The sequence below is a fragment of the Sebastes fasciatus genome, chromosome 5 (genome assembly GCF_043250625.1).
Source record: "Sebastes fasciatus isolate fSebFas1 chromosome 5, fSebFas1.pri, whole genome shotgun sequence".
In the NCBI taxonomy this organism is placed as follows: Eukaryota; Metazoa; Chordata; class Actinopteri; order Perciformes; family Sebastidae; genus Sebastes; species Sebastes fasciatus.
The window spans coordinates 7,122,302-7,140,567 of record NC_133799.1 but is presented as its reverse complement, the minus strand read 5'-3'; the positions used below and the strand labels follow the sequence as shown (position 1 = coordinate 7,140,567).

At 38.1% G+C, this 18,266-nt stretch overlaps 1 protein-coding gene across 2 annotated transcripts; it reads right to left on the bottom strand.

Annotated features, from left to right (window-relative positions):
* Positions 1–1,154: 1,154 nt before the first annotated feature.
* On the bottom strand, positions 1,155–18,168 carry gtpbp3 (GTP binding protein 3, mitochondrial). 2 transcript variants are annotated; one of them, XM_074634790.1, is made up of 11 exons: positions 17,850–18,168; positions 16,616–16,887; positions 14,502–14,588; positions 13,613–13,695; positions 12,711–12,830; positions 9,479–9,551; positions 8,379–8,522; positions 6,249–6,414; positions 4,331–4,461; positions 3,706–3,892; positions 1,155–2,046 (listed from the first exon to the last, which is right to left on the bottom strand). In XM_074634790.1, the coding sequence occupies exons 1-11, from the start codon at positions 17,909–17,911 to the stop codon at positions 1,815–1,817; spliced, it is 1,557 nt and encodes a 518-aa protein (XP_074490891.1). In that variant the 5' UTR covers positions 17,912–18,168; the 3' UTR covers positions 1,155–1,814. The 2 variants fall into 2 exon arrangements, with proteins under 2 accessions (XP_074490891.1, XP_074490893.1); XM_074634792.1 differs by lacking the exon at positions 14,502–14,588 and having other exon boundaries at positions 1,671–2,046; positions 17,850–18,060.
* Between the last annotated feature and the right edge of the window lie 98 nt (positions 18,169–18,266).

Below are 18,266 nucleotides of genomic sequence, written 5' to 3'. Positions count from 1 at the left end.
GAAACCTACTGACTTTGATGATCCTCTGGCCTTTTCTTTAGCTCCACCGAACGCATTTTCACAGTTGTGGTTTATGAACGACTTCACAGACGAACCAGGCTGCAAAATTTACTACCACTAATTTGTGTGACAGCAAGTCCCGCTTTTAGCTTAAACTCCCCACCCGCGTGGTAATTAATCAGGGTGAACATGAAAGAGGACAAAAAAGGGCTGACAGAGCAGTGCGGAAAGAGGAAAGGTCAGATAGCAGAGACAAAAAGGCAGTGAGACGGGCAGTTATGCTGGTGTACAGCAGGGCAACTGTCGTCAGAGACTGGGAGAGAAGAAACCAACTGGGGAAGAAGGGTGAGGAGTTCAACAAGGAAACATAAATATTTGATCGAGGCCAGATTGACAAGGGAACAAAGGGTACAAAGAGCATCGCCTCCAAAAACGTTCCTTTCCCACAGAGCAGACAGGGGAGCTGGGTCACTCTTGACTTTCTCTACCTACTGTACTGTATGTATGTTATGAGCTTCATGGCCGGAGATGGACTTATAATGTAGTTTACATTGGCATAAATCAGAGCCCATGCGTACTTGTACTCAATGTGACGGCAGCTACTGTGTTGAAAATAGACCTCACCAATTCAATCTTTGCAAGAACAGGTACCGTAATACTTATGTCATGTGATGAGGGTGTTATGAACACGTGAAGCGCATAATGTCATATCAGAATTAGAATCAGAAAGGTGTTTATTGCCAGGTGTAAGAGGTATACACTAGGAATTTTCTTTGGTTTTGTTGGTGCAAGTCAGACAGTATAATAACAAAGAAATAGATAAAACGTTAAATAAAATAAGAATAAAAATGTACAATTTACAAAATAAGCTATAAACAAAAATAAACATGATATGTGACACCATGAAAGTTTAATTATTACATCTTTGTCTGAAATTGCATGCTATGCACTACATACTCAATGTGTGTACTATCGTTCAACATACTGTTGTGTGAATAAACAGCAGTATGTATCTTTTTGGACGCCCGGAGCAGTAATTCACGTCGTCACTTCCTGAGAGCCCCCTTGACGGTTGGATATGTGTAACCATGGTAACCCGTGCCAAGCTCATGTGACGAAAAAAGGACGATTTGTGATAATCAAAGTCTGAATTAATTTAAAATATGTATTACACCTAGCAAAGTGAAATCACAGAAAAAAATAAAAATAAATCGGCCTGTATTTAATGCATACATTCATTGAAGACACATAATTGCGTACATAATATGCAACAGCACATTTAAAGTAATAAAATGAAAACAAATCTTGAAATCACTGTCCTGCAGAACAAGTAAACATTCAAACTTTGAGTCTTTGACCTTGCAGAGATGTGCAGCTGAATTTATTTTAAATGAGCTGTTATGTTGCGACCCAAGAGCCCAATGTTCACCTATCAAAGGCTTTCAGAAGCTATTTCTAAATTACGACTCAAGACTTGCCAAACACTTGTGCTGCACACGGGGCCTCCGAGGCACCGTGCTGCACACGGGGCCTCCGAGGCACCTGTCATCAAGTTAAAACTATTTCAGTCTGTTGAAAAGCATCATCAGAAAACAAAGATTTCTGTGTCTTGGGAGTAGAGTGACCCTGCAGCCAGGACATGAATTTTATTCGTTTTACTGTTGCTGTGCCTCGAAACCTGGCCTAATGCCGGGGCAGTGCCCTTTTCATCTCGTTTTCTTTACTGATAGTCTGGGACCAAACAAGAATGCAGCCTTGCTCTCTGAGCAGACTAATATTACATGCATTTCATGTTTTTGCTGATACTCATCTGACTATTTTCCAATGCAGAAGTCTTTGAAGATGATATCCAGGATCTCCTCTGCCCCGACACGTCCAGTGATCCGGCCCAGACTCGTGAGAGCCAACCGGACACCCTCGGCTGCCAGAGCGAGGTCGATGTCACGATACCGTTGGTATTGAGCCAGGGCCGCAAAACACTGCTGCAGGTGGGCTCTGTGGCGGGCTTGGGTCAGGGTCGGGGCACCAGACAGAGGGTCGCCACACCTAGAGAGGAAGTTAAAGAACTAAATGAACCACAAACTCATTATTTTGGACTTTACAAAGGTAACATACTATACTATGACTTTTTTTTTCAACATACTATACTGTGACTTTTTTTTATGACATTTTCAACATACTATACACTACAAATTTTTTTTCGACATACTATAAATCACTTTTTCTTCGACATACTATACAATGACTTTTTTCGATATAATATACTATGATATTTTTTTCAACATATTATGCTATGACTTTTTTTGCGATATATTATATTATGACATTTTTTCCCGACATACCATAGAATTACTTTTTTTTCGACATGCCCTACAATGACTTTTTCGACATGCTATACCATTACTTATTTTTTACATACAATAAAATTACTTTTTAACTTTTTTTTCGACAAACTATCCTATGACTTTTTTCCCGACATAGTATACTATGACTTTTTTTCTAATAACTATACTATGTTTTTTTTTGACATACTATAGAATTACTTTTTTTTCTCGACATACTATACTCTGCCTTTTTTTCCCGACAATGTATACTATGACTTTTTCCATGAAATTTTTCGACATACTCTCCATTTACTTTTTTATGAATTTTTTTCGACACTTTTTCATGATGTTTTTCGACATAGTCAACTATTACTTTTTTTAATAAAATTTTACGACATACTATACTATGACTTTTTCATGAAATTTTTCAACATATTATACCTTGACGTTTTTTCATGAAGTTTTTCGACACTTTTTTTCAGGATTTTTTTCGACATTGTATACACTGTGACTTTTTTTCATGAAATTTTTCGACATACTATACTATGACTTTTTCGACACACTATATTATGACATTTTTTCATGAAATTGTTCGACACTTTTTTTCATGATTTTTTTCGACATAGTCAACTATTACTTTTTTTAATACATTTTTTTCAACATATTATACCTTGACGTTTTTTCATGAAATTTTTCGACACTTTTTTTCATGATTTTTTTCGACCTTGTATACTATGACTTTTTTTCATGAAATTTATCGACATACTATACTATGACTTTTTCGACACACTATATTATGAAATTTTTTCATGAAATTGTTCGACACTTTTTTTCAGGATTTTTTTCGACAGTGTACTATGACTTTTTTTCATGAAATTTTTCGACATACTATACTATGACTTTTTTAAATGAAATTTTTCGACATACTATACTACAGCTTTTTTTCGTGACAATATTCAACAAACTATACTACAGCTTTTTTTATTTGACATTTTTTGATATCCTATACTATGACTTTTTTTTCATGACATTTTTGACATACTTTACTATGACTTTTCGTCATAACATTTTCCAACATACTTTATTAACTAGACTTTATTATTGCATACTCTGACTTTTTTATGATATTAAATTACAAAAAAAATTATAGTATAGCATACTATAACTTTTAATGTAATTTTTACGACATAATATACTACAATATGACTTTTTTGCCATTTCGTACTAAGACATTGATATTTTTATGACTTATTACACTATGTCTTTTATACGACATACGACTTCTTTCATGAAATTTTCGTGACTTTTATGACATACTATATGATGAGACATACAGTTTCTACTCTTGCACAAGAAAACATTCTAAATTGTGGGAACTCACAGAGTCTTGACACTGCTGTGCAGCACTGAGAGGAAGTCCTGCAGTCCTTCATTTGTGTGGCAAGAGATCAGACAAACAGGAGGGAGTCCAGAGACCCGTCTCAGCTCCCCGTCCAGCTTCAGCCTCTGCTCCTCATGCAACAGGTCACCTTTATTCAGCACCACAAGAAACCTTTCTGTAGGAAATACTGTGGTAAGAAAGGAAGGAAGAAAAAATGTTGATCACCAATTACTCAATTACAATATTACTCTCTCAGGCACAGAGATTTCTATTTGATTACTCTTGATGACTTAAAACTCTCTTTCCAGCCCGCACTCTGGAATACTGCTTAATTTCTACCTGGAGTAATCCAAGTCAGTAGTCTTTGAATTACTGCCTGGCATCATGTAATATGCATGATAAAGCTGTGAGTGAGCATCTGATGTCACAATAAATTGCATTCTTGAGCCAAAGAGCAAACTGAGGTTGTTGAAGGGGAAAGTTTTGCCACTTTGCAACTTTACAAGAGACTGTAACTGTACCATGCATTTTTACTTTATTGTGCTTGAAGTGCCTTGAAAATATGGTTGCAAATGTCACTGATGATTCAGGTGAAGCAGGAGCAGATGAGGCCATGATATCATACCCATCTCAGGCTGCTCCTCGTTGGGCAAGACACTCCTGAGGTGCCCTTGAAGGAAGGCTACAGCTTGCTGTGTATCAGAGGGGAGACGAGCACAGTCCACAACCACCAGGGTCAGATCTGCCTGTTCCACTCTGGAAAAAAGAAAGCAGCCTCAGCTTCAGAACTATTCATATGATCAAAACAACATTTTGTCATGAAGTTTGTATTTTTTTTTAACTCTTAACTTCACACTGTATATCAAATGGCACTAATCTAGAGACAGGAGATTGGTGTACTGATAACAGATATCATGATATTCGACTATACATATCATGAATTCTTATTACTGTTATGTTATGACACACCGGCCGTCCTTTTCTTGTCTAAAAGGCTGCACTATAGTTAAGGAACAGTTTTCTGCACTATACCATTAAAACTCAGCGGTCTCCAGCAACTGCAGCAGCTCCAGGTTGCACACCGCTGACAGATCAGAGGCATTCTTCTTTGTTGTTTTGTTTCAGAAAACAATATGGTATGCCACACAAATACTGTGAATAATGGCGGGGATTTTTTTAATTAATTCATCTTGAACACTCCTGCACCTTGGTCCCACTGTGTGGTTAGCAGCATCGGCGGATGCTTGTACTTACCACGTCCTTCCTGTAGTGACCCAGGTCACGAGCCTCTGACCTGCTCGCTGCGCAAAATGTTCCCCGTAGAACACAAACTGCCCACCCTTCCTATAGAGCCACCAGGTCGCCCAAATAACTTAAACAAACAGTAAAGGAATTACAGAACGTTTGCTCTGAAAATAGTATTGTTGTCGTCACAACTTCATCTGGATTTTCATTGATGTTTTTCATCAGATTTTCCAGCAGTATGCGTCACCAAGCAATTTACACATCCACGGTTTTGCAAATACATTTCTTTAATTCAATACTTGTTGTTTAATGAAAACAGTATTCTCACAAATGTCTAACAAATCAAATTGATATTGGTCATAATTAGTGATTCAACTAATAATGAGTAATAACTAATTGATGTGCCAGATGCTTTATCCCCTGCCAAGAACACAAGTACCAGGGGAACCAATTGACATTTGTCTTTTTTGGCATGAAAATTGTCATAATTTATACCAAATATTTGTTTCCAAAATTGTTCTGTGGATCAAAGTTTTTAAATCAGGTGTGCGAGCAACACACTGTATTGGTTAAACACTATAATGTATATAAAGCACTGCTTTTTTTACTTGGTGGAAACTCTACTTTCACATATAAATTAATTAATAATCAATGTTGAGGTGTGTTGTTAGACCAACCCTTTTCCTCCTGCGCTCTAATATCAAACCATGTCATATAACATGTCTGTGTCTGTAAGTAAAAGCTGGTTTAATATTGGGTGTATGTGCCAGGGAGCTTATTTGTCTGATCGTCAGTTTGCCTGTTTGTATAATAAAGCAGTGATGACGAGTGCTACAAGTACTGCTATTCTTCCCTGGTGTAAACAGTGGAAGCAGCTGTCAGTGAATTGCCATATATGTCCATTCTCTACACCACACATGAAGAACCTCTTAATGGTAAATATTCTACAACAAGGAAAGGAGGCTCTTCATTACGCAACCTCCTGAGAGTGTTTGTCCCACGTATTTATAACTGTGGCTCAGCAATAATATAAACTCTGGAGGTTAAATAGACATTACAAAAATACAGCACGATGTAAAGGGGAAAAGGAATGACTTATTTCTTCCTTTCTTTGTTTTCAAGGACATTTTCCAGTCGTGGGGTTAATTTGTTTTGTGTTATATTATACACACATGATCAGTTGCTGAAGCAGCACTCTACATGTACTACTACACATGATGTACTCTACATGTGTTACTATCCTGTAGCTCAAACGTTCTAAATAAAATATTAAAAATAAAAGGGCTTCCTCCCCCTACCTTTCCCGAGCACGGCGGACCCCCTCTCTCTCCACCAGGTCAGCGCTCTCTCTGAGGCCGGCTGTGTCACTTAAGAGGACAGGGAATCCACCGATGTCCAGTGCCGTCTCTACTACGTCCCTGGTGGTGCCAGCAATGGGAGACACAATAGCTGCAGGTCTTTGACCTGGTGGATATAAAAAGGTTAAAGGATAAGGTTGGCAATATTGTATATTTTTCTTATTGTAAACAAGATAGACAGCTTTATTCCCATGAAAAGACCAAAACTAACAGCGTATTAGGCTGACTCTCAAAACTTTCTGTCTTCCTTACTCTGTCTGGGTCTCTGCCTGGCAGGTAGGCCATCCAATCACGTAGTTTGAGCAGAATGAAATGATTGTGGCTATTGCAGGACTGTAATAAACTCGTCCAGATACCGGATTTTTAAAAAAAAAAAATGTTTTTAAATCAGAGCATTTGATTTATTGATTGCCGTCGGTATGTAATTTCAACAAATATAACAAAAACTGTTTTTCAAGAACATTACCAACCCTAGCTTTAAGATTTAAATACCAAACAGTATAGCTGTAAGTCTGCCACCCACGATGAACTATGCTTTCATTATTTGTAAATTGCTTTAAACTTGTTTTTCCTACATTACGTTGGTTTGTTTTTTGGTTAATCAAATATTGGCCTTTAATATAAACCTTTTAACACATCAATCAGCCTCTTTTGGAAAACCTGATACCTACTGAAGTTGTGCATTGTGCAAACACAACAGAAGATATTTTGTCATCCTTTCTTTACCCAAGATTTTAGCTGACCGTATCTCACATCAAATAACGTTACCAGCTCATCAATACTTGTCTATGCTGACTGGGTGTGAGCCCAGGCCACAGGGGAGACTAATCAGAAGAGGAAATGACAACAGGATTTTATCTGAAGTTTGATAAATACGTCTATTATTCTGATAGGAAGCTGTGAGGAGACCGTGCCAAGCCCCCTCTCTGGATAGTTTATATAAAGTGATTCTAAATGATTTAAGGATACAATAGCCTAAACAAACATAACCTTAGACCATAAACACTGAGTTCATTAGGTTGACACCAAACGTGGATAAACAACTGAAGAACTGATTTAGAGTTACTGATTTACAGTTTACAATTTGTTTCATGTGGAAGATATTGAGTGTTTACTTCTATATTTATAAACATATTTCTCATTAACATTGTTACACAATCAGTTGCAATTTAAAGCAGACTGTGACTCTGATGCACGGCCAGAATCTAAATCGGAAGCAATGAAATCTGTATCAAAAAAAGTCTAAATATTGTAATTCATGTGTGCCAAGAGCAGGATCTACTGTTCACAGATGGTGTGTTGTGGTGATTAGGAGATTACATCCCTGCACTATGAAGAGATTATTATAATAAATTGGATAGATTTCTTTGACCTTCCTGTCTTTCACATGAAAACGTTTCTCTAAGTTCCTCTAACAGTAACAGGAAAATAAAACAGCAGTTGAAAAAACAATCCAACCACAAGAACCATGGGTAGTTTAGTAGCAGGAGTTTCCATAAATACAACACAGAAGTGCCAAGAAAAATGGAAATTTGATCATCCATGACAACTAGGTAAACTCACTCTGCTGGAAGATGTGCATTCTGATCGAAAGCTCCAAGACAGATACTAATGGACCTTACAGAGAGACTGTTTTATCAACAACTTTTGCTGCGTTCATCAAACCTTTTGCTAGATTCTGGAAAAAGGAAGAATGACTTCTGATGAAAATAACAACTAATAAACTGAAAAACTGAACCCTGGTTGTTGGGAGTTGAAGGTCACTTTATATAACGTCAACCCCGTTTGAAATACTACTTTATTTCAAAGTCAGACTGCACAAAATCCCGTCTCTCTCACTTGCTGTGCATGGAGCATAGTATTTGCATTTTAATGAATAAAACACATTTCACAAAATTTTGCGAGTCCATGCTTCTTATAGCATGACAGATTTTGCCTTCTCTCCCAAACCATAACTGACAGCGGTATGATTCAACAGTAAGGTCTGTATTTAGAAGATAGTTAGTCATATTTTGTGTTAATCCCTTTGTGATGTGTGAGTGTTTGTGCTGGTTTTCTTGGTTCTCTTACACAGTGTGTTAAGGAGGCTACTTTTCCCAGCATTGGTGGCTCCTGCGATGACCACCTGGACTCCGCTGCGTAGCCGCTCGCCCCTCCTCTCGTCCTGTAGGTGGCGCTCCATCTCGGCTTGCAGATCACACACCGATCTGTCCACTGTGGGGGTTGAGAGGGAGATAAAGACAGAGAAGGGAACAGGACATGACGACGGTTTCGTATTTAACTTCGCTTCCATGGCTTTGTGAAGGGCATTTTGTGAAGGCCTGTCCGGTGACACCGTTCGTCTGGACTAAAAATGGGTCATGGTCTCTTTCCGCATGTCACTAAGGCGGAAAAATGCACTTGACAACACAATGCAATACCTTCTTTTTCTTTAAACATTTAAACTTGAGAATCTTGACGGGCTCATTAATTTATCCAACGTGGGATAACATGATATAAAACATGAGAAAACGTCAGATATAAAACATGTCATTTGCTGCATGTCTTCAGGTGGCAACGGAAAGTATTTATGCCAGGTTTTCTATTTTTGGAAATTAGTCTATTATTATTTGTCACTCTGAGGCGTGAGCCCACATTCCGTGACGCCAAAACAAACAATCGTTCCCAGGCTTTATTGTGTCGAAACTTCACATCTGAGGCTTCTGAAGAGCTCTGCCAGTGCCAGACAGCAGGCGACAGACTCAGGGGGGGACATCCCTCGCGCGCACACACACACACACACACACACACACACACACACACACACACACACACACAGACACACACACAGTGACACATGGTGAGCACGGTTGGACTGTACGTTGCTGCTGACAGCACTATTCCTGTAAGGTTGGCTTGTCAGGTTGGCTTTGAAGGCAAGACGAATGCCTCTACTGTCCCCCTGGCCTTCTCTCCACACTTCCGAAAAGGAAATTGTCTTTTAAGCAGTTTGATGTCTATGGCTTCTCCCTACAGTGCAGCAAACAAACACGATGGCCAGTTGAAGATCCAAACAGGAAAGCCAGTCAGACCCCTCTCTCTTCAGAGAGAAACAGACCCCTCTGAAAGCCCAAGGGATGACTGCTCGGTTATTTTTCTCAAGTAAAGGGGAGGACAAAGTGTACACATACCTTGGTTTAAGACCCCATCCTCAATGAGCTCATCCTCACTGAAGTCGATGAAGGCCTCTACATGAGCCAGACACTGTGTGACACACAGAGCAGAGAGGAGAGAGAGAGATCAGTGTCTGAAATTAACACCTTGGACCCACTGAAAACATCAAAATCAACATTAAGCTGATTATTTTCCATTTATACTGTAATGTTTATTTGCATGTTGAAGTATTGAAAGGTGGGCAGCCAGCCCAGAAAATGTGTGTGAAAGTAAACAGGCAACCAATCTACAGTTTCTTGCTGGTGCTGCAGCTGCTAACATGGACATATTACTGTGCCACCTGTGATATCTGTGTAGAGTATTCTATACGTATCCAAAGGAAAAAATTAAGAGTCCAAATGATTCTAACATGCCAAAACAAACAAGTAAAAAAAGGTAAATATTACTGACTGCACCCTAACCCATTTTGTCAGAAGATATTAAAAAGATCTTCACATGTTTTAAAACACTATCAGTGACAATTTTTATTTTTCCAATGGCATATTTCACTTATGTGGTGTTGCAGTATAGCTACTTTTATTTAGCGCTATAACTAATTATCATTTTCATTCTTGGTTAATCTGTTGATTATTTTTTTGCTTAATTGTTTTAATTATTCACTCTTTAAAATGTAAGAAAATAGTGAAAATGCAAATCATAATTTCTCAGAGCCCAAGGTGACAACTGTCCAAAATGCAAAGATTTTTTAACAGTCTTCACTAGGGCTGCAACTAACGGTTATTTTCATTATCGATTAATCTGCAGACTATTTTCTAATTTGATCAATTAATCAGTAGTGAAAAATGTCCATCCCAGTTTCTCAAAGTCCAAGGTGAGGTCTTTGAATGTCTTGTTTTGTCAGTCCAAAACCCAAAGATATTCAGTAACATGATATAAAACAGAAAAGCAGGAAATCTGCATATTCGAGGCTGAAAACTGAATTTTCTACAATTCTTTCATGAAAAATTACTTTAACATTTAATCGATTATCAAAATAGTTGGCGACTATTTTTCAATCAACTAATTGAATAGTGGACTAATCATTGCAGCTTTAGTGTTCACCCATACATTTGTGCAGCGTACACACATAAACACTAACATTTAAAATTCAAATGGCTTCCTCTAGTCTTTTTACAGAACTAATCTTAAATCAGGTGCAGTAAATTCAAGTCATGTTGCTACTTTACGTCATTTCCACAATTTTGAAATTCATTTGAAACTACGTAGAATACATAGGAGGGAAAGCTATAGTGTTTCCACCACAACAACGATCAGTATCTTGATTGACATGCGAAACATAAACACAATAGTAGTATAGCTGCACAAAAACAGGAAGCGTCAGATTCCCACTCTTTAATCCATTCACAAAAGTGGGAAGCCAACAGTTAAAAAACAACTGCATTGTTTGGGAGTCAAATGAGGGTTTGACCCCTTGCATCATACAGATGGTATACGTCTGATTAACAGGATTCTCAGAAGTCGGAGTCCAAAATAAAAGGCACATTCGGACTGCTTCTAGGAACCATCCTGAGAAAGCTGCCGACAAGCAGTTTAACAGAGTTTCTCAAGGGAGATCTCCTGGACCAGGCTGGTCACATCCGGTGCTAAAGCGTTGAAAGATTTCTGGTCTATATTCTCCAATACAGCTCACAGTAGCGGAGTCTAAAACAGAGCCATGAGGAGGTGCAGAAGTCCAGTTATCTCTCAGAACACTTGATTACAATATGCTGAAAGGTTATTATGGAATTTTTGCCCAATGATGCCAAAAACGTTCTGCCTACTAAAGCTTTAACTCCACGATGGGTTTTCCCTCATGAAATGAAATTAAAGCCAATCTATTCAATCAATTTGCATTGTTCTGTTTTTTTCCAATCCTGTTTACAATGCAAGATAAATATACACATGTACCATACAGATAGTATTTTGATTCTCAGTAATGTGCTACAGGTGCTACAGCAACATGAAAACAGGAAGTCTCAGATTCCCTTAAGTTAATCCATCAACGGTGTGGTGATAAAAACAGCTGTGGTGATAAAAAAAGAAAAAAGAAAAAAGTATTGTTTGGGTGTGAAACTACTGAGGCCTGACCTACAGCACAGTACAGACAGGTTCTTTCCAAAACACTGTTTTCAGAGAAATGTCAGACATGAACATGGACAAAGTCTCTCCAGGGGCAACTCCAGGAGGTCGGCTTGTTCTTGCTGTCAAGCTAACTCAGAATTAGGTGGAACAACAGTATTTCTAAAAGGCCCCCTGTTTACCTGTCACTTTAAAAAACTAGATCTGGATGGGTTTGAGTCACTACGAGGTCCAAAGGTGGTTGAGATCAAGTCACGTTGAAGAGCACAGCAAATCAAGTCTGATTTCAGGTCAAGAAAAAAAGCAAGCGCAGCGTCTGAGAAGCAGATATACTGTATACTCTCTTCCAACAGCCAAACTGATACTGTAGGATCATTTCACACACAGGTTTCAACACAACATAATAAATCAGTTCATTCTTTATAGTGCGGAGGAAAAAGTACTCTAAACATAAAAAAATAAATAAATAATATTTTTGTATAGTAGGCAGGAAAAAAAAAGTCAACTTCACACCTTGTAGCATCGGAGACTAAGATGAATCTAAAACACAAGACAAGTGATCAAGACGGACTCCTCTGGTTGTAAAAAGAAGTCTGATTGCATAGAAGTCTATGAGAAAATGACCCTACTTCTCACTTGATTTATTACTTCAGTAAACATTGCAAACATGAGTTTATGGTCTCAATCGCTAGTTTCAAGTCTTCTTCAATACAGCATGATGTTCATTTAGTAAATTATGATCCCATTTAGAGTCAAATAGAACATAAAGCAGGGTATGCTTTAGGGTATTTTAACTGTTCATGAAAGTTAATTGTAACATTTTGGTTGCCTAAAAGGTCTTATTCAGTGTTTGATTGTACTAAGCTCCACCGTCTCGTGTCACTTCTCGTTGTAAAAAAACAAGAGCGTGACGGCCAAGATGCCGAACTTGAGGCTTCAAAACTGTAGTCCACAAAACAATGAGTGACGTCACAGTAACTATGTCCAGGTCTTATATACAGTCTATGGATACACCTTTAAGGCAAGGGCTCCATCCCTGATGGAAATATCTTCTTCTCATCTCTTGCCTATGTTCGTTGTTGGAAACCACTGTGTCTACACCACCAGTATCTGTACCACCCATTGACCTACCCGTTTCAGTCTGTGGGTCCAGTCCTGATAAAGGCGTCCCAGCTCTCCTGACATCTGCCTGAGAGCTTGTCTCCTCTGAGCCTCTGTCTCAGCATGGATCAGATCCCCGAGCCCCTCCACCTGCAAGGAGCATTATAAAGTTATGATTGACGCACATTTTGTATTTATCTATTTCTTGCACTAATACAACTGTATGAATCACTAACTAAATGATGTGTTATCTACAGAACAGATGATATGGTTTTATAAGCATATGATGCTGGCTGCAAGATGTACAGTTTACTGCTACAGTTCCCTGCTATATATAAGACAGCATTTATGTTGTGGTGCTTCAGCTTTGAAGTCCAAGAAAAATTATTCTCAAGGACATCTTATCTCTTTATCACATTGATTAGTAGGATAAGATATTTTTCACCAAAGGAAAATTTTTTTTTTCCCTTGATGGGGCTTTAAGAGGAATTTTGATCATTTCCAGGAGAAATTAAACTGTATTGTAAAAACACATTTGCATTGCCTATTAATAAATACTCAGTTTACGGTATGCTGCTGAAATTTACTCAATCATAATATACCGTTATATACTGTAAACAGAATATCCAGAACAGACTATCAATATTTAAGGTTGCATACTTGGCTGCTTCTTGAAGAAAATCACCATGGAGAGAAGCCCAGTTGTTTTATCCATGTATAAATGTTTAACAGCCAAATGAAAGAAGTATTCAAAGAGCAAAATATGTAAATGAGAATTTTCACTGTTGACATTTCATGAACTTGAAATCCCTATTCGTTTCCGACCCTTTTTATTTGCACATTTACCCCGTAGAATTGCTCCGAAAGGCTCTTGGTAAACAAATCCGCACAGATCTGTCTCAGTGTGTTTTTACATTCTCTTCTTGACCTACCTCTGTTAAACCCAGTTTCCCTGCTTGGAAGGCCCTCCGAGTGAACTCTCCAGCTTCAGCAGGCCTCATGCCAGGCACGCTTCCTGAGAAACACACACAGCATACAAACATGAAGAAACGAATAGAGGCACGCGGTGGTGGGCATGCATCATGCACACAACACACACAAACACAGGAGGATCAAAAGAAGGGTCAATGTGTCACTCAGGGTTCACTTGGAATGAAAACAGGCACAAATGTGCAGGTTAAAGAGGTTAAGTTTTCATTGTTTTCACCAACATATTTTAAATCTCATCAGGAGGAAACAACAGCGAGCACAAATCATTCGGCAAATTGAGGTCATGATCTGTTAACTGGAGGAAAATATTTGGTTTTAAAAATTCTACTGGCTGGTTAACGTCTAACCAACACTGTCCTTATGTTTCATTTAGTTTAAAATTAATCATGTACAACACTGTAATGTTTTCCTATCTAACTATTCCTGATTGGTGACAGTCTTGCTTTACCTGGTGACAAGCTTTCATTATCATTTCTAATTTATACAATACTGCCCCCTAGGAAGCCAGTGGAAGAACTGCAGTAAAATATTACTTGTCAGTCACAGAGGGATTGCCACGCTTGCCAAGGCGCATATTATAAGTATCTTAGAAATAGAAATGCATGCGTCAGTTTTCCCTTTTAAGTCACAGTGATGGACAGTCACATGACTTAACCAGTTACTCCTGTTTAGAATTTGTATGCAGGCTTACAGCTTTGGTAGTCAAGGCTGTGGTGACACACATACCATAAACACCCTGCAAAGTGAAGCTGCATCACATGACATTGTGTGCATACTGCAATATATGAAGTATCATATTCTATCATACTTATAAGGATATCTGTATGTTACCTAGAGCCTGTAAGACGGAAGTAATGACAGCAGGACCGCCATGGATGTGGAACTCCACACTGTCCTCTCCTGTGAAACTGTGTGGAGCTAAAGACAAACACACAACAACAACAGCTCAATATCCTTTAGTCATTTAATTATGCACAAGGACCAAACTGTTTAGCAATACCTTCATTAAACTTAGAACAATGAATGATAGAACTTCAGATATTCGCAAGAATCAATACTGTGATGAGATAAAACAGATCAGCTCTAGTATGTAGGTTAATGAAAGAAAAAAATGTAAAGGTATTCTATGCAGGAATTGTCGCTTAAGTTACTGTTTGTAAACACAACATTCAAAGTTGCTCCTCGCCCCGGCTCAATGACACCAAAAGCGCACGTCACCTCATCGTGAATTTCAGAACACAGCCCAGTGTACCACCTGCAGTAGGGATGGGACGATATAGGATTTTATTGCGGATTGTGATAAAAACACTCACAATAAGTTGATCGTGTGAATTTCCATTATCGGGATAATTGTGACTATCTTCACGAGTGACTTGAAAAAGCTGTCTAGTTTTTATTATCATGTAAGAAAGAACAAACTCACACATTGTTGCTATTTATTTAAATGGATTTATCCTTTATTTATGCAGGGGGACCTTATAATTTATGAACATATTCAAGATTGTTTGTTTGTTTTTCACTATAAAAGATGTGTGCCCCATCTGTGATACAATACAAATAGCTGTTTCTTAAAGTGTAAGATAAAGTGATTCCAGTATGTTTTAGTGCCATTTTTAGAGTTATAAGCATATTTTGATGATTATAAGATAATACCATGAATTGTAATTCATTTTGTCTCATGCCTAGCCTGCAGCATCACATACTGCAGCCAAAAGTAAAAGCCAACCCCAGATACACTCTCGTTTTGGAACGAGCTTTGTCCGCTTGCAGTTTCGCCTCACTATATTTGTGTTTTTTCGGCGCTGTATACACCATTTTTGTAACCTCCTCTTGGATGTGTGCATGTGCATGCACATGTGTGGGGGGTTACACACCCAGTGCCCAAAGGCTGATGCCCAGAAACATCCCGAACACAGCTGTAGGAGCCATTTATGTTTATTGTTGGCATGTCATTATTTTTTATTAGATTTACCTTGCAGTATTATTTTGGACACTTGGTGGCAGTCATTAGATGCACTGGGTTGTATATGTAGGGGCATAGGTGACAGGACAGGGACGGCACAGGTAGAGGGAGTGCATACAGTTCACATCAGAACAGATCAGAGGAACAGAGCAACAACTTACATAATAAAAAAAAAAGGTACATTCATCTCTGTTCAAACTACTTCAATAAACAACTAAACTAAAATTATTCCTACCTACCTGTGTATAACGGCAACTCGAAAAAAAAGGACATTGGAAAGGTGAAAATTGCCATTACAACAGTAAAATGAATAGAAAAGTGAAAATATAGGCAGAGGGCTGGGTCTCTGCAGATACAGACACCACCACACATTTCTAGTGAGGACTGAGAGGGATTATTTTTGAGTGAATCTATTGTTCTTTAGGAAAATCCTGCATAGTATACCTTTAAAATAATTTAAACATGAGAGATGGGACCTCACATTAATATTTAGCGACCAACTTTACACCAAAAGATACAAAATTTATGACAAAGACAGACAGAATACCTCAGAGATTTTACTGGACCAGACGCCCATGCAGTGCTGTTAGGTTTGTATTTTGCTCTTAAAGTACCATACGGCACTTCTGGGGAGAATTCATTCTCCCTCTCACGGCAGTTTTTGCATGTTTTAGCCCATCTGCTAGTAATCAAGCATGCTATATATTACTGTTACAATAAGAAACTTGCAGACACTTTTTTTTAACATTCATGTTTTCCCTTAACACATAAATATCTGATGCAAGACAAATTATAATATGAGGCAAAAAGTATTTTTGCCCTCTGTATTGTAGATTACTATTACGTTGTCATTTGTTGATAAAAACCGTTGGTAGGAGAAGGCAAGCAGGCGGTGTGTAAAAAAATACCACAACCACATTGCAAATCACAGACATGTGAAAAAGAAATGAAATGTGTTTGTGTGTGGTCAAAGGGAACAGACCTGGAAACCAGAAAACAAGTCCGCGGTCCAGCACTTCTTTGGTTTGGGGGTCTGCGATGCTGCGTAACAGGGCGGTGCGTGGAGGGGGCAGGCTGCGTGTGAGCCCTGCCATACACCTCAGAGCTGTAGCTGATCCTGGACCACTGGCTCGTATCACAGCCACTCCACACCTGCCATGGCCTGATGATAATGCAAAGATGGTCTCAGCATCAGCCAGTGCAACTGGGACTCCATCACCGGTGGACCAGAATCTGCAAGGTGGAGTCCCTCTGCTGGAGATAAGTAAATGATAAGACAGACACATGTAACTTCTGACTATAGTGGACTAACTAATGAAGTCCAATATGCTGTTTTTTGTCTACACATGCTATATATTCTATTATACAGAAACAAACCTGTATATTTCAGAGTCCCAAAACTGAAAAAAGGTAATAAAAGTTAAAAAAATTTAACTGAAAATGTCAGTAAATAACACTGTTAAATTAAATAAATCAAAATGGAATGTAAAAAGAAAAACTTTATACTTGCATGGGGAAAACAGAGAAGAGATAAATGATTAAATGTGTGCCAAGGCCAAACAAATATGAAAAGTTAAGGAGGTAACATAAATTAGGTTTTGGTGTATTTAAAAAAATGGTAAAAGGAAATATGCAATGCTTGATTGAAAGTATAAAGCTTTGTATATCTTTTCAGTATTTATTGAAGTATTCAGCTCCATTTTTGACTAATTGCTTGTTTTGTCTTTTGGGGGCTCCACAGCAAGTACTGTAACATACATAAAATATTTTTTTCAAGATTTCAAGATTCACTATATTGTCATTTCACTGAGTATTTGCATACACAGAAGGAAACAAAATATTGTTTCTCCCAGCTCCCGTCAGTGCATTAAAAAGGATAGAATAAATAAGTATTAAAATTAACAATACCTAAAAATAATATAATAAAATAAGTAAACGTTTCAGACACAATTTCACCCAATTTGCAGTCATACACACAATTTGCAGTCGCGTTTAGCAGCAGAGAGAATTGCATTTATGTCCACAGTAAAGTGCTGTTTGCATTACTGTTTCAAAAATTGTCTTTGACATATGACTAGCTTTAAAACTGTTTCTATGTTAATAATGGGGGGATGCATGTGAGTGAGTTTTTAAGCAATTTAAATAGCAAGATTTAAGGAAAAGACATTTTACAGGATGAATTAGTTGCCAAAATACAAAAAACGTTGTTAACAAACCTTGTCCTAAGTGTGTGGACAGCAGCTCTCCTTATCCCATGATAAATGCATGGCAGCATCATTATAAGACACTAACACCTGTCTTCAGGTGGCTGATTTTAGAGACTGACATTGATTAAAACATGCTCTACTATTGACTAAATCATCACGTTTACCTTATTCTAATGTAAGCTAATGTCGCAGTAAGCTGTGAAGTAACGTTAGCTGACAAATGAAGATAATTCATCAACTGTAAGTTACTGTTTTCTATGTTTAACTAGCTATATTACTTAACAAGCTGCATATGTGAACTTCTTCTATCGTTTGCATTTACCACGATGAGTCTGTTGCTGCCTCTCTGGATTCTGATTGGTCGGCGCTTTTCTCAACAGCGACAATTTTAAAATCTCATTGGTTCGGGCACCTGTCAATCATCGG